General features: G+C 35.0%; 1 protein-coding gene across 1 annotated transcript; it reads left to right on the top strand.

Moving 5' to 3' along the window:
- Positions 1-12,882: 12,882 nt before the first annotated feature.
- On the top strand, positions 12,883-15,927 carry LOC149805321 (uncharacterized). The gene has a single exon (XM_089949230.1). It carries the CDS (start codon positions 12,896-12,898, stop codon positions 15,677-15,679), a length of 2,784 nt encoding a protein of 927 aa, XP_089805356.1. The 5' UTR covers positions 12,883-12,895; the 3' UTR covers positions 15,680-15,927.
- Positions 15,928-17,681: the final 1,754 nt, after the last annotated feature.

The raw sequence follows: 17,681 nt of genomic DNA, 5'->3' as shown, positions 1-17,681 counted from the left end.
TCTATTAATCATATTAATAATCGGTAAGATTAAGACAGGTCTATTAATCATATTAATAATCGGTAAGATTAAGACAGGTCTATTAATCATATTAATAATCGGTAAGATTAAGACAGGTCTATTAATCATATTAATAATCGGTAAGATTAAGACAGGTCTATTAATCATATTAATAATCGGTAAGATTAACACAGGTCTATTAATTATATCAATAATCGTTAAGATTAAGAAAGGTCTATTAATAATATTAATAATCGGTAAGATTAAGACAGGTCTATTAATTATATCAATAATCGGTCTGATTAAGACGGTCTATTAATTATATTAAAAATCAGTAAGATTAAGAAAGGTCTATTACTTATGCTAATACGCAAATCTGTAGCTTGTATGTATTAGCAGTGTTATAGGCAAACTATGAAAAGGCATTCATTGACGCCAAAAATGGTATGCGTTTCCCAAAAGGCATTCATTGACGACAAGCATGGCATACGTTTCCTAAAAGGCATCTCAATGACGCCAAAAATGTTATTCATTTCCTAAAAGGCATTCATTGACGCCAAAATTGGTATGTGTTTCCTACAAGGCATCAATTGACGACAAAAATGGCAAGTATTTCCTAAAATGAATTAATTGGCGACAAAATGGTATGCGTTTCTTATTTAAGCCAACAATATTATTTTTTTCTCCAACCATTGTAAAATGATAATCATGTCTTTGAAAAGAAACATTAGAGCAGAATATCATGGTGTTAAGCAACAAATAAGTATTCACATGGTGGTGGTGGCGTGATATCAAGTTAACAAAAGTTATGGTTACTATTAGCAGATGTTTTTAATGAGTACCAAACACACCATGTTCTGGCGAGTTAAAAACGGTCAACTGGAATGAAATTTGAATAAATGTGTGTATGGGATTGCGGTAACGGTTATTTAAACTGCAAATGAAGTAATTTCGTTTCACCTTTAGTAAGGTCGGCATTTGATGGTCAAACTAATGGCAACCGAACAAAGAGAAAAAATGAAAAAATGATGAACGAAAATATCACAATCGTGGTGACAAAAATTACTACGGTTATTGTATAGGAATTATTATGTCAGCGACGGCGGTGGAACTGCCAAAATTGAAGCGGTAAGCAAAATTTGTTTTCAGTATATAATTAATAAAGCTTCTAACGAAAATATTGAAAACAAATCGCCTTAACTTAGCATGTGGATTAAATCAACATCTTTATTCGAATGCACACAAGTTTCCGATGTGTTGTTTAAAATACAGAAGCTTAGCCAATCCCATCCCACTATTTATATATGTAGAAACTGTGGCAATCAAGGGATACAAGATCATTAGGGTCAAGTAGTCTTTAAATTGCAGATCAAGTAGATTGCTAATCCACCATTCAAACATCTACATTGTATAGATTGATTAATTGTCAATCCACCAACCAGCCATCTGTGTTATTTGGATTGATTAACTGCCACTCCACCGATCAAACCATCTGTATTATTTAGATTGATTACAGCAGCTGTACTTACTGATGGGGAATTCATTCAGTCCCAAAGCATTCGTCATAATAAATCGTACGTTGTTTTTGATTGGCTAATTCTGAAAAATCATTGAACTTGATGGCTTAAAGATAACCAACGGCATGGCCAAACAGATAGTGCACACTGTACAAATACTTACACTTTTACCTGATAAATTTTTCTCATTTTATAAAATATTGTATGCAAAGTAATTCTTGGATTTGCCTATTGCTCCTTTTTCTGTGTGTGTGTCCCGACTAGCTAAGACATAAAATGACTTCCTTCAACATCGGACTTAATGCATAAAACTGGATAATCTGAACAAGTTATCCTACAAGTGAATACGATGACTTACTTTTTTTATTTTTTATTTTTAAATGCGTATTTTTTTAATGCGTGACCACGTTGTCCCACTGTAAACCTGAGGATCGTATATAAAAACTGAAAGAGTCCGCCAGATGAACTGTGAACTTCACGACCTTCCATATTATCACAGAGTAAATTGTAATCATTATGGAATGCCTCTAATGATATGCTCTTGAAGCTACCTTAATTTAACGCCCTGCGAAACAATATTCACGAACGTTCCCATATAAAACAATAGTAAATTGGACTCGTTTCAGAATGTCCTCGGTCTGGTATATCTAGCAGTATATAACGTTTCGAGTGTATAAATGGTACATTACATGCTATTCGGCTGACATGTAAAATCAACCAATCGTAAATAAATCACCAGGAGATTTATCTCACGATCTAAGGAAACCGCTATACGCTTGGAACAAAATAACTTTAAAACCACACAGCTATAACCCTTTCTCACGATTCAAGCGTGATAAAGATACATCTACCAGAACATGGTCATCAACCAAAAATCTACCACACATAATCTACTCTCCCATATTTTGAATTGGTTTAATCAGAACTTGACACATAAATTTAATCTCCCATATTTTGAACTGGTGAAATCAGAAATTTACACATAACAAACTCTCCCATATTTTGAACTGGTGTAAAAAACATCACAGAATGATAACAAAGTCACTAATTTGTATAATTGTTTTTGTGTTAATTTGCTCAGAATACATTGCACTTGGTGTGTATGTCTGACTGTTTGTGGAGGTATACTTCCGTTTTAAAAATCCAAGACTAATCTGAATAACAAGAATGTTTATACTCTCGAGAGTGGATTAGTTTGTTTATACTCTCGAGAGTGGATTAGTTTGTTTATACTCTCGAGAGTGGATTAGTTTGTTTATACTCTCGAGAGTGGATTAGTTTGTTTATACTCTCGAGAGTGGATTAGTTTTTTTATACTCCCAAGAGCTGTAGAATTTTTATTCGTCCCTAGATAGTGGGCCTATAAGGTATTTAAGTCTATCGCCACCTTTTCCCAGAAATACTGATAGTGTAGTGTTTTTGAAAAGGAGGACACTACGGAATCTTTCGTTCCTGACCAGGCTTATTCATTACCCATTTTTAACTAGTACCTAATTTGAAAACGCACCACATACTCTATTTTTATTCTTTCCCTATTGATACAAGTTTGAATTATTGCCAAATCATGCATTTCTCCATCATCCTTTTGTGAATAAATTTTGTTCCCTGCATTAATGGCGTCAGAGACTTCAGTGCAAAACGTTGTGGACTAGACGATAGACCCTTAAATTTTGAATCTTTAGACATTTTATTTTCTTGCAATGAATCTTCGTCTGAAAATTCTTATCAATATTGACGATTTTGGCTAATGCTACTGCCAGTGCAGTGTGGGTGTTTTTGGCTATCACTAACGCCAGCGTAGTCTGGGTTGATTTTGTTCAACGCTAACGTCAGCGTAGTGTGGGTCGATTTTGGATAACGCTAACGCCAGCGTAGTGGGGGTCGATTTTGGCTATCACTAACGCCAGCGTAGTGTGGGTCGATTTTGGCTATCACTAACGCCAGCGTAGTGTGGGTAGATTTGGCTATCGCTAACGCCAGCATAGCGTGGGACGATGGGACAGATCAATAAGGCATACTATCGATCCATGACAGACAAATCGAGGACGTGCTGAATTCCTGATGACTTTTAATTGTATATTAATCCACAAACAATAACTTTGTTATATCGAGGTTAAGCTAGTAATATTGAATGATGAAAATTGGTTACACCATTGAAGACTGTTCCGCACCTTTTCTCACCTTTATGCCCGGTAGTGCAGAATTTCTTTGTTATGTCACCCATAAATACAGACGTGGAGCTTGTTGCGCACACAGATCTGATCTGTGTTAGTGTTTCTAAAGTTTAGCATTCGTAAGCTATGCATCTGTTTTCATTTACATTCAAGTTCTCAATAAAAATCTTCGAAGCTTAAAATACTTCTACTTTTTCTACACACTTACAGGCGAGAAATATTATAAGGAAACTATAGTATTGTGTTTAGGATCCGTTTTTCTACACAATTACAGGCTAGAAATATATTAAGTAAAACTGGAGTACTGTGTTTAGGATCGGTTTTTCTACATAATTACAGGCGAGAAATATATTAAGTAAACTGGACGATTGTGTTTAGAATCTGTTTATTTAAATAATTACAGGTGAGAAATATATTAAGTAAACTAGACGATTGTGTTTAGGATCCGTTTTTCTACACAATTACAGGCTAGAAATATATTAAGTAAAACTGGAGTACTGTGTTTAGGATCCGTTTTTCTACATAATGACAGGCGAGAAATATATTAAGCAAACTGTAGTATTGTGTCTAGGATCCGTTTTTCTACATAATTATAGGCGAGAAGTATATTAAGTAAACTGGAGTATTGTGTGTTTAGGGTTCGTTTTCCTGCATAATTACAGGCGAGAAATATATTAAGTAAACTGGAGTATTGTGTTTAGGATCCGTTTTTCTACACAATTACAGGCTAGAAATATATTAAGTAAACTGGAGTATTGTGTTTAGGATCCGTTTTTCTACACAATTACAGGCTATAAATATATTAAGTAATCTGGAGTATTGTGTTTAGGATCCGTTTTTATACACAATTACAGGCGAGACATATATTAAGTAAACTGGAGTACTGTGTTTAGGATCCATTTCCTACACAATTACAGGCTATAAATATATTAAGTAATCTGGAGTATTGTGTTTAGGATCCGTTTTTCTACACAATTACAGGCTAGAAATATATTAAGTAAACTGAATCATTGTGTTTAGGATCCGTTTTTCTACATAATTACAGGCGAGAAATATATTAAGTAAACTGGACGATTGTGTTTAGAATCTGTTTATTTAAATAATTACAGGTGAGAAATCTATTAAGTAAACTAGACGATTGTGTTTAGGATCCGTTTTTCTACACAATTACAGGCTAGAAATATATTAAGTAAAACTGGAGTACTGTGTTTAGGATCCGTTTTTCTACATAATGACAGGCGAGAAATATATTAAGCAAACTGTAGTATTGTGTCTAGGATCCGTTTTTCTACATAATTATAGGCGAGAAATATATTAAGTAAACTGGAGTATTGTGTGTTTAGGGTTCGTTTTCCTGCATAATTACAGGCGAGAAATATATTAAGTAAACTGGAGTATTGTGTTTAGGATCCGTTTTTCTACACAATTACAGGCTAGAAATATATTAAGTAAACTGGAGTATTGTGTTTAGGATCCGTTTTTCTACACAATTACAGGCTAGAAATATATTAAGTAAACTGAAGTATTGTGTTTAGGATCCGTTTTTCTACACAATTACAGGCTATAAATATATTAAGTAATCTGGAGTATTGTGTTTAGGATCCGTTTTTATACACAATTACAGGCGAGACATATATTAAGTAAACTGGAGTACTGTGTTTAGGATCCGTTTTCCTACACAATTACAGGCTATAAATATATTAAGTAATCTGGAGTATTGTGTTTAGGATCCGTTTTTCTACACAATTACAGGCTAGAAATATATTAAGTAAACTGAATCATTGTGTTTAGGATCCGTTTTTCTACATAATTACAGCCAGAAATAGAATCCGTTTATCTACATAATTACAGCGAGAAATATATTAAGTAAACTGGAGTATTGTGTTTAGGATCCGTTTTTCTACATAATTACAGGCGAGAAATATATTAAGTAAACTGGACGATTGTGTTTAGGATCCGTTTTTCTACATAATTACAGGCGAGAAATATATTAAGTAAACTAGACGATTGTGTTTAGGATTCGGTTCATATTAGACTCTACTTTGTAATTTCAAGCCGAATTTGTTAAATTTCTTTTTAATTTGGCAGTCTGTCCAACATATCCTAAGCTATTTTTTTCTTCTTGCCCACTGCTTGTGTTTGCACTATATGTATGCGTTAGTTCTTTCCCTCATTATTTCATCCAGTTTGCACTATATACATGCATTACTCCTTTCCCTCATTATTTCATACGGTTTAGCTCTATATGCATGCATTATTCTTCCCCCCCCCCCATTACTTCATCCGGTTTAGCACTAAGCATGTATTATTCATTCCCCTCTTTTTTAATATTCTTTAGCACTATATGCATGCATTTTCCTTCCCCTCATTATTTAGTTCGGTTTAGCACAATATGCATGCATTTTTCCTTCCCCTCATTATTTAGTTCGGTTCAGCACAATATGCATGCATTATTCCTTCCCCTCATTATTTCATCCGGTTTAGCATATACGCATGCATTCCCTCATTATTTCATTAGTCATCTTCCAGGCCTCAATCTTCTAATTTTAATAAGGCCTTTGTTGCAGATAGGGACTGTTTATTTTCGTCTTATTGTCACGCGCTTTCGCATGTGGTTTTATTTATGGATTTTAAGCTTAGATTTAAACGCTTAAACGCTCTTTAAACTCGATCATGCATGTGTTCAAAAGACTAGAATAGCAAATTAGGTTTCGTTACTTACGTTTGCTGATTTAAACCATCGTTTCCAGTTTTGTTTTTCATATCACCGTCATGCATCTCTATCCACAAAGATTTAAGACTTTGAAAAGGGAAAGCCAAGACAAATTTATTTTAGTGCAATCATAATATTGGATGTGATGTGATGTGGTTTGGATTTTTAACGTAACTTTAACAATTTTTCAGTCATATCGCTACAATGTCTGCAATGTGGCAGTTTATAGTGATGTCTAGCACTGGGGCATCATGCCGCAGACATATAGCATGATGTCCCATCCAGTCACATTATACTGACACCATGCCGACCAGTCCTAACACTAACCTCTTAATGCTGAGCGCCAAGCGAGGTAGCTGTTAGTATCATTTTTGTAAGTCTTTGGTATGACTCGGCCGGGTATCGAACCCACGCCCTCCCGCATCCGAGGCGGACGCTCTAACCACTAGGCCACCGAAGCGGTTCATAATACTGGAAGTGTGGAAATAATTAACAAACCTCTTTAAAATGAAATGGTCTGTGCTAAAATGTTCCATTATTGGAATGTGTCCTTTAAAAGAATACGCAATCATAATCTTTTTTTCCAATCTCCTTTTGATGTAATATTATGTAACTGTATAGCTTTTTTCGTTTTTTTTGGCCGTATTTAGCAAATTAAAATTTAATATAATATGTTCTTACTAACTTAGCAATACAGCATAAGAAACGGACACCTAAATATAACACATTCTTAGTAGTACAGTACAAGAAACGGACACTTAAACATAATACATCCTTAGTAATACAGCAAAAGAAACGGAAACATAAACATAAACACATCCTTTATAATACAGCAAAAGAAACAGACACCCACACAAGAAACGTTTTTAGTTATAAAGCATCAGAAAAAGGTACCTAAACATAACAAATTCATAGTAATACAATATAAGTAACAGGCACCTAAACATAACACATTCTTTACAATACAGCATAAGAAACGGGCACCAAAACATAACACATTCTTAGTAATACAGAATAAGAAACGGACACCTAAACATAACACATTCTTTACAATGCAGAATAAGTAACGGGCACCAAAGCATAACACATTCATAGTAATACAATAAAAGTAACAGACACCTAAACATAGCACATTATTTATAATACAGCATAAGAAACGGACACCTAAACATAACACATTCCTAGTAATAAAGCATAAGAAACGGACACCTAAACATGAAACATCCTTTATAACACAGCAAAACAAACGCACACCTCGACATAACACATTCTTAGTAACACAGTATAAGAAACGGACACCTAAACATAACACATTCTTAGTAACACAACATAAGAAACGGACACCTAAACATAATGCATTCTTAGTAACACAGCATAAAAACGGACACCTAAACATAACACATCCTTAATAATACAGCAAAAGAAATGGACACCCAAACAATAAACGTTTTTAGTAATATAGCATAAGAAAAGGACACATAAACATAACACATTCTTTACAATACTGTATAAGAAACGGACACCTAAACCTAAACGTTCTTGGTGATACAGCATAATAAACGGACACCAAAAAAAATACACTTTTTACAATGCAGCATAAGAAACGGACACCTAAACATAACACATTCTTTACAATACTGCATAAGAAAAGCGGACACCTAAACATAACAGATTCTTTATAATACATCATAAGAGACGGACACCTAAGCATAACCCCTTCTTTACAATACAGCGAAAGCAACGGACACCTAAACATAAGACATTCTTTATAATACAGCGTAAGAAACAGACACCTAAACACTATACATTCTTTACAATGCAACATAATAAACGGAAACCTAAACCTAAACATTCTGAGTGATACAGCATAATAAACGGACACCTAACCATAACACATTCTTTATAATACTGCATAAGAAGCGGACACCTAAACATAACACATTCTTTATAATAGAGCCTAAAAAACGGACACCATAACATAACACATTCTTTACAATACTTTATAAGAAGCGGATACCTAAACATAACACATTCTTTACAATACGGCGTAAGAAACGGACATCTAAACATAACATATTCTTTACAATACACCATATGAAACGGACACCTAAGCAAAACCCATTCTTTACAATACAGCATAAGAAACGGAAACCTAAACATAAGACATTCTTTATAACACAGCATAGGAAACGGAAATCTAAACATAAGACATTCTTTATAACACAGCATAGGAAACGGACACCTAAACATAAAACATTCTTATTAATACGGAAACTTGAACGGAAACCTAAACATACCACATTCTTTGTAATGCAACAACATAAACGGAATACTAAAAATGAAAGATTCTTATTAACGGAGCAAAATATATTGTACTGGATTAAATGAACTTGACTCGATATTGAGTGTAATGTAATGTCATCTTAATAAAGTTAGATGATGCAGTGAGGTCAAACTGACTGTCCAAGGTTAAAGGTTTAGGACAGATACTTTAGATAGGTGTCTTGAAGGAAATGATTCTGAATAAGGTAGCTCGCCATCAATATAATGTGAGCTTTGATATTAATTACACCACATCCAAATTTCACTAGATCACCATCAACATAACATGAGCTTTGATGTTAATTACACCGCATCCAAATTTCACTAGATCACCATCAATATAATGCGAGCTTTGATATTAATTACACCACATCCAAATTTCACTAGATCATCATCAACATAACATGAGCTTTGATATTAATTACACCACATCCAAATTTCATTAGATCACCATCAACATAACATGAGCTTTGATATTAATTACACCGCATCCAAATTTCACTAGATCACCATCAACATAACATGAGCTTTGATATTAATTACACCGCATCCAAATTTCACTAGATCACCATCAACATAACATGAGCTTTGATATTAATTACACCACATCCAAATATCACTAGATCACCATCAACGTAATATGAGCATTGATATTAATTACACCACATCCAAATTTCACTAGATCACCATCAACATAACATGAGCTTTGATATTAATTACACCACATCCAAATATCACTAGATCACCATCAACGTAATATGAGCTTTGATATTAATTACACCTCATCCAAATTTCACTATTTATACAGGCTGTACAATCTTGTACAATGGTGTGTTATTGGCCGGTGCACTTGAATAACCCCAACATTTATTGCTTTGTCTTTTCTCGTACATTCCCATCACGTGATTTGTCGGGTTAATCGTTCTGACCAAGATCTGACATGCAGAGTTGTTTACTGATGGATATCAATATTGATACTGAAATTATGCAAGTTTTGTTTCTAACAATCCTACGCCAAAACAATGCATTCTACATTTCATCTACAATATAGGTTAGTAGTGCAATTCCCATTCCTGAAAATCATCGAGACTTTTTAATGAATCATCAGTCTTTTAATTGTTCCGTATAAAATTTATAAGAATTATATTTTATCAAATGTACCCCTATCATGGGGAGAATTTTAAAATATTGGTGCGTAATGAACACTTGTTTCATAATAAATAAGCCTTTTCTAAGATGGCCATTAAAGTTATGGCCGTTAAAATTTTGAAGGCAAAACAATATATATATATATATATATATATATATATATATATATATATATATATATATATATATATATATATATATATATATATGGACTCTTAATTACCACAACCAGGGCTTCCTCCACATCCATCATGGCCATACTGTTATTGTCCATAGCGTTCATAGCCACAATGTTACTGTCCATAGCGTTCATAGCCATAATGTTACTGTCCATAGCGTTCATAGCCATAATGTTACTGTCCATAGCGTTCATAGCCATAATGTTACTGTCAAGAACGTTAATGGCCATAATGTTATTTTCATAACGTTAATGGACGTGTGTGTGTGTGTGTGTGTCTGTGTGTGTGTCTGTGTGTGATTAGGATTGTTAACGTAGCTTTTAACAATCTTTCAGTCATATCGCTACGATGTCTGCAGTGTGGCAGTTTATAGTGATGTCTAGCACTTGGGCATCATGCCGCAGACACGTAGCATGATGTCCCATTCAGTCACATTATCCTGACACCAGGCTGACCAGTCCTAACACTAACCTCTTAACACTGAGCGCCAAGCGTGGTAGCTCTTAGTACCATTTTTGTAAGTCTTTGGTATGACTCGGCCGGGGTTCGAACCGAGGCGGACGCTATAGTAGGCCACCGGAGCGGTTTTAATGGACATGATGATACTGTCCATAAAGTTAATGGCCATAATGTTACTGTCCTTAATGTTACTATTCGTAATGTTATAGTCCATAACGTTAAAAGGCCATAATGTTACTGTCCATAACGTTTATGGCCATAATGTTACTTTCCATAACGTTAATGGCCTAGATGATACTGTCCATAACGTTAATGGCCATAATATTACTGTCAACATCATTATTGGCCATAACGTTACTGTCCATAATGTTACTGTCCATAATGTTATAGTCCATAACGTTAATGGCCATAATGTTACTGTCCATAACGTTACTGTCCATAATGTTACTGTCCATAATGTTACTGTCCTTAATGTTACTGTCCATAATGTTACTGTCTATAACGTTACTGTCCATAATGTTATAGTCCATAACGTTAATGGCTATAATGTTACTGTAGATAACGTTATGACCATTGAATGTTATGCACAGTAACATTAAGGCCATTAACAGTATGGACAGAAACATTATGGCCATTAATGATGTTGACAGTAATATTATGGCCATTAACGTTATGGACAGTATCATCTAGGCCATTAACGTTATGGAAAGTAACATTATGGCCATAAACGTTATGGACAGTAACATTATGGCCTTTTAACGTTATGGACAGTAACTCTATGGACAGTAACATTATGGAGAGTAACATTAAGGACAGTAACATTATGGCCATTAACGTTATGGACAGTGCCATTATGGCCATTAACATGATAGACAGTAATAGTATGCCCATTGACAGTATGGACAGTAACATTATGGCCATTAACGTTATGGACACTAACATTATGGCTTTTTAACATTATGGACAGTAACTCTATGGACAGCAACGCTAGGGAGAGTAACATTAAGGACAGTAACATTATGGCCATTAACGTTATGGACAGCTTTAATTGGGGAAAATCGAACCAGAATACTTGTGTTTACGCGTCTAGTGCCTTAATCATAGGGCTTCAGAGGCTGGAATATTATATTTGAGATTGGTTTTTTTGACGATTATGATTAACAGCAACGGAATTGTGTAATCAAGTCTGGTGTCCCAACATGATATTAAGTTACTGTCCGTGATAATTTTAGTAAAACCATATTTGTGATCATAAAGTCCTGAATTATGTGTATTGACCTCGTTTAAGCATATTGCAATTATGTGTATTGGCCTCTTTTTAGCAGATTGGAATTATATGTATTGACCTCTTTTTGGCATATTGCAATTATGTGTATTTGTCTCTTTTTGGCATATTGCAATTATGTGTATCGGCCTCTTTTTAACCTATTGCAATTATGTGTATTGGCCTATTTTGAACATATTGCAATTATGTGTTTTGGCCTCATTTTTAGCATATTACAGTTATGTGTCTTAGCCTCTTTTTGGTATATTACAATTATGTGTATTGGACTCTTTTTAATTTATGTATCAAGGAAATATTTTTATTGTAGCAGGCCATATAATGATCCATCAAAATGAACACATTCTGAGAATAAGCAGTAAGTGTTTGTTACTGTACCGTCGAAAATGCTCTCTGTTAACTAAGTCCAATGCTACGTTTCTTTTCTTCTAGAGTATAGGTAGAGTAAAATTAGTTTTTAAAAAAAGAAAAAGAAAAAACAAACAAGCAAACAAACAAAAGAAATAAAACTTATTTATTATGTATCCTTACGTTTATGAGGCAGACATTGAAACGGAAAAATGGCACGCATGTCGCTTTCACAAAACTAACACAATGCTTTGTCGTCATTGTATTCATAATTAGTAATGCAGCTTTCTGTAAGCGCCCGTGTTTTTTCAGTCTTTGACTGCTCCTGTTATTCTGGAAAAATATATAAGTTGTCAAATTCTTCCAATCTTACATCAATGATTAAAACCAGCCCCAATCTTCGTTTATTGGTAATTATTGATATAATAGTATTTTTCGAATATTATGAACACTGTTGATCATTCCCTGCATGATTTCATTGCAGATGTATACCATATTATAAACATGTATCGATACGATTTATGCAGGGGCAATGACAATGAAGTGAATTGCGTCACTATTCATAAACAGCGAGCCATATCAGTATACGGTCCAAAAACACCACCATAGATTGAATGTAGTCACTGAATAAATATGCCTATACAATAAAACCGGTTCTACTATTTTTAGAACTGGCTTTGTTATATTGTGTCTTGTGACAACCTGCCTCGCTGCAATGTTTTATAAATTTGGTTTTCTATTTACTGACCAAAATGGCTACCTGGTTGATTCAATCAGTGCCAGACGATGAAGTAAATGAAGAAGAGGCGAATATCGATAGTCCTGCAAACGAATTTTTCGAAGCCATGCTTGAAAACGACATAGAGAAAGTGAAAGCAAAGATTGCCGAGGGGTTTACAGCACTGTCACGAAGCCCATCTGGGGATATGGCTCTTCATTTCGCATGTCTAAACAGCAAACTAGATGTACTACGGTTGTTGAAAGATACGTTGAAAGAAGGGGAGATAAACACAATCAATATCGAAGAGGACGATTCCATATGCGGAACCGCTCTCCACATGTCTATGGATGGACAGGTGGATCCCTTGATGGCTAAAACCTTACTTTTTATGGGCGCTGACCCTAATGCCCTTGATGCTAAAGGTTCGCCCGTATTGCATGAACTCATCTACCGCGCATTTGAGGACTTGGAGGAAAATTTTAAGTTTGAAACATATATGAAGTCAATCAGAAACTCCAACAATGAAGAAAGCGAAGAATCTACGGGTACTAGCTATTTTGAAAAATTGAAGCTTCTGTACGAACATGGTGCTAATATGAATTTGGTTAACTCGGGCACTAGTTTGTCTCCGCTTCATTTTTGGTGCCAAAATTTTCAATGGAGTATGGAGAAGTTTCTTGACCTTGGAGTACCAGACTGGTGCATATATTTCTTGGACCAGCTTTTAAAATACGGAGCAGACGTGAACGCTGAGAGTAAGAGAGAAGAAACACCAATGGCTTATATGGCACAGAGATGTTACAAACCATATCACACTAATTTCATGGAAACCTACCGAAAAGCACTACTCCGACTCCTTCCGAGACTCTCAGACATAAACAGAGGCGATATGTTTGGTCGAACATTACTCCATCTTTCAACAGAGTTCAGCAACTATATTCTTCTTGAAGAATTGTTAAACTTCCCATGTGATCTGAATATCCCAGACAAATTTTATCTGTCACCAATGCACCTTATTACCCACAACGTAACGACAGATGAAAAGATATTTGTGCAGAAAATAGTAGATATTCTGATAAAGAATGGTGCTAATGTAGACATTCAGGACAAACATGGCTCCACTCCATTGCATCATGCCGTCCACATGAACAACCACACTGCAATTCAGCATCTCCTTGACCATCGTGCCTCAGTGGAAATCAGAGACAAATTTGACAGAACAGTTAAAGACCTGGCTCGTATAGAGGGTGACAGCGAGGTTCATAAGATGATGGGTATTGTGGATCAATTGCATGAAGACGAAATTCTTTCAACAGTTTCAGGCGTCCGACTTAGTAGGTTTTATCCCCTATGTTGTCATAAAACGTACAGCGAGGATTTGAGAGGTGTAGAAGAACCAGAGGTTGTTACAGACACAGACATTGACAAATGGCTTGAAAAATATCCATTGTGCATTCATAACACCAAAGCTACCCTGCAAAATTCCATTCCATCTCTCGAGACGAATATGGAGCAACGTACTAATAGAATAAGAGATGCTATGAGCATGAAGAAAGAAATATATAGATTGTTGCAAAATGTGGCAGGTAAGCTGGGAAGCTACAATCCACTATTTCAGTCTCAGATTATCTTTGGTGGAAGTGTTTCGGAAGGTACTAAAGTCGGGTGCCTCCATGAGATGGATTTTGTTTTCGATTTGTTTAAAATCCGACAGATTGTTGAGGTGGTAGAGGATCAACAATTTCTAGGATTTGCCAGACTCAAAGTCTTATGTCTTGATGAATTTGTAAAATATGGACTTGAAGATCTGGTCGACAATGAAGGATTTTTAAACCGCTCAGCGACAAGTAACAGTTTTCATAAACATTTCGAGAAGTGTTTTCAGTCGAAGGAAATATGGTGCGATAGTCAATTTTTCTCTTGGTGGGGCACAACCAATTCACTTGGTGATTGCGCCAATATTGGACAGTTGTCTTTAATTTGGTATGGACCATTTGAAAAGAGGCAAATCATGAACATAGATATTGTTCCTGTCGTCCGACTCAGTGATTGGCAAACTGCCCATGTAAACAGTAACCTTAGGATAGTGGACAAACAAACAGCGATGTCGGTTGGTTGCTACCTCATCATGAAAGACCCGACTCCTTTTCTTGATGCTGCTGACTCGCTTGAGCTAAATGTCGAAGACTGTGCTCCTACTGAAGCAAATGCCGCTTGCGAACAAGGAGACTTGCTCTTCAAATTATCTCTGTCACAACTAGAGCACGCTACTATGAAATTCTTGCCGTCAAACATTAAAAATGGGTACAAGATTGCTAAAAGTATCCAACTTCAGTGCCCAAAACTTTCCTTAAGTACTGAGGATGTGAACACGGCCTTAGAGACCTCCAAAGAATCCCAGCGATATGAAGTAAATGTGGACGAATATATCACGAGTTTCGTCCTTAAAACTTGCATGTTTTATGAACTGGAAAGTCAAGGTATTGTAGTCAAGTTTAATGCGCATGACCTGTCTCCTGACAAATGGAACGACTCTGTACTTAACTCCACAGAAGAGACACAGCAAGATGTGGCTCCAAATGATCTCACCGAAGCAGTGTCTTGGGCCTTGCTAATTTACAAAAGACTTTGGACTCTCCTACAGGAAAAAAAGCGAGTACCAGAATATTTTATGCCCGTTATGAAAGCAACAAAGATCCTCCTAGAAAGCGAAACTTTCATTAAAATCTGCAAATATTTTCTGAAAATAATTATTCACTTTTTGGAAAACATCCAGATTCCAGATGATTTCATGTACATCTATAAAAGGAAATGAAGATAAAGGGCAACGACAAAGTTGATGAACACAGACCCAGCTGTTCAATGACACAAATTTAGAGCCAAAGTTTTAAGAACGGTATGTGCCTGAATCATTTGTATAATATGTTCGAACTGATGGCCTTAATATCTGTCAGCAAAAGGCTATGACATTAGAGAATATTTTAAATTTAAATACTGAAGTAGATATGTTCATCGCGGCCAATAAAGGCGAGCGGATACAAATATATTCAGTGTAGGACTGCATCTTCGTTTCCTTTCTATTTGTTGGCATTAGATTAAAATTGCCTTTGATATTCCATATTATTAAGACAATCACCGTAAAATTCTAACTTTGATTTATTATCCCTTAGTGGTTTAACTCGTTTACGACTGCTTTTTTTTCTCAGCCTGACGGTTTATTTTTTTTACTTGATTTCAATTGCTATTCTTTTTTGTTGTTTCTACCTCTGATACAGTTAGAAAGAACACACGTTAAAAAAGAACTGTTCTTATGGTGTATTTTATGCTAACATTATGATTATGTACATGTTACTATTATAATTATATGCATACTAATATTATAACTATTTGCATAATAATATAATAATTATATGCATACTAATATGTTAACTATATGCATACTAATATTATAACTGCATACATACTAATATAATAACTCCATGCATACTAATTATATAACTTTATGCATACTGATATGATAAATATATTCATACTAATAGGATAACTATATGCATACTAATATTATAACTCTATTCATACTAATATAGTAACTATATGGATACTAATATTATAACTATACGCATACTAATATGATAACTATATGCATACTAATATGGTAACTATATGCATACTAATAAGTTAATTATACGCATACTAATATGATAACTCTATTCATACTAATACAATAACTATTTTCATACTAATATAATTATATGCATGCTTATATGGTAACTATATGTATACTAATATTATAACTCTATGCATACTAATATGATAATTCTATGCATACTAATATGATAACTATATGCATACTAACATGATAGCTATATGCATGTGTGTGTGTGTGTGTGTGTGTGTGTGTGTGTGTGTGTGTGATCTGGATGTTTAATGTAGCTTTAACAATTGATCAGTCAGAATAATGTGACTGGGTAGGACATGATACTACATGTCTGCGGCATGATGCTCCAGTACTAGACATCACTATAAACTGCCACACTACAGACATCGTAGCGATATGGCTGAAAAATTGTTAAAGCTACGTTAACAATCCAAGTCAGATACACACACACACACACACACACACACACACACACACACACACACACACACTATGCATACTAATATGATAACTATATGAATACTAATATTATAAATACATATATACTAATATTATAGCTACATACATGCTAATAGTATAACTATATGCATATGAATATTGCTCTGTTTTGTCATGGGAATGGTTAATTATACCCATCACTTCTCGGCCCAGTCCCTATCTAAACGTCGAAATCATTGATGCAGAAAGCTTTTTCTTGATAAAGGAAATACGTAAGATGTTTGCACATTTCATGAATTGCATATTTAAAATTTAACCTGACCAAGGGAATTGCATCTAGTAGTGGTATAACAATGATTTGGGAGTGTTTGGTTCAAACCTTACACGCCACAGCCTCTACACGTGTGATTGTATGCGCCATACGTCACAGCCTCCATACACGTGAGTGTATGTGAGATACGCCACAGTCTCTACACACGTGAGTGTATGTGCGATACGCCACAGCCTCTTCTTACTTGAGCGTATGCACCACATGCCACAGCCTCCATACACGTGAGTATATGCGCCATACGCCACAGCTTCTATACACTTGAGTATATGCGCCATACGCCACAGGTTCTATACACTTGAGTGTATGCACCATAAACCATAAACAATCACAAAATAATTGACAGGCACCAAAACACAAAAACAAAGGTGATTTATAATGGTTTATTTTGAT

The sequence above is a fragment of the Sinohyriopsis cumingii genome, chromosome 2 (genome assembly GCF_028554795.1).
Source record: "Sinohyriopsis cumingii isolate HCF-2022 chromosome 2, ASM2855479v2, whole genome shotgun sequence".
Lineage (NCBI taxonomy): Eukaryota > Metazoa > Mollusca > Bivalvia > Unionida > Unionidae > Sinohyriopsis > Sinohyriopsis cumingii.
This window is presented reverse-complemented; position numbering and strand designations above follow the sequence as displayed.

Bases quoted from the DNA above. Each gene is read 5' to 3' on its own strand.
- LOC149805321 (XM_089949230.1), top strand. From the start codon at position 12,896: ATGGCTACCTGGTTGATTCAATCAGTGCCAGACGATGAAGTAAATGAA.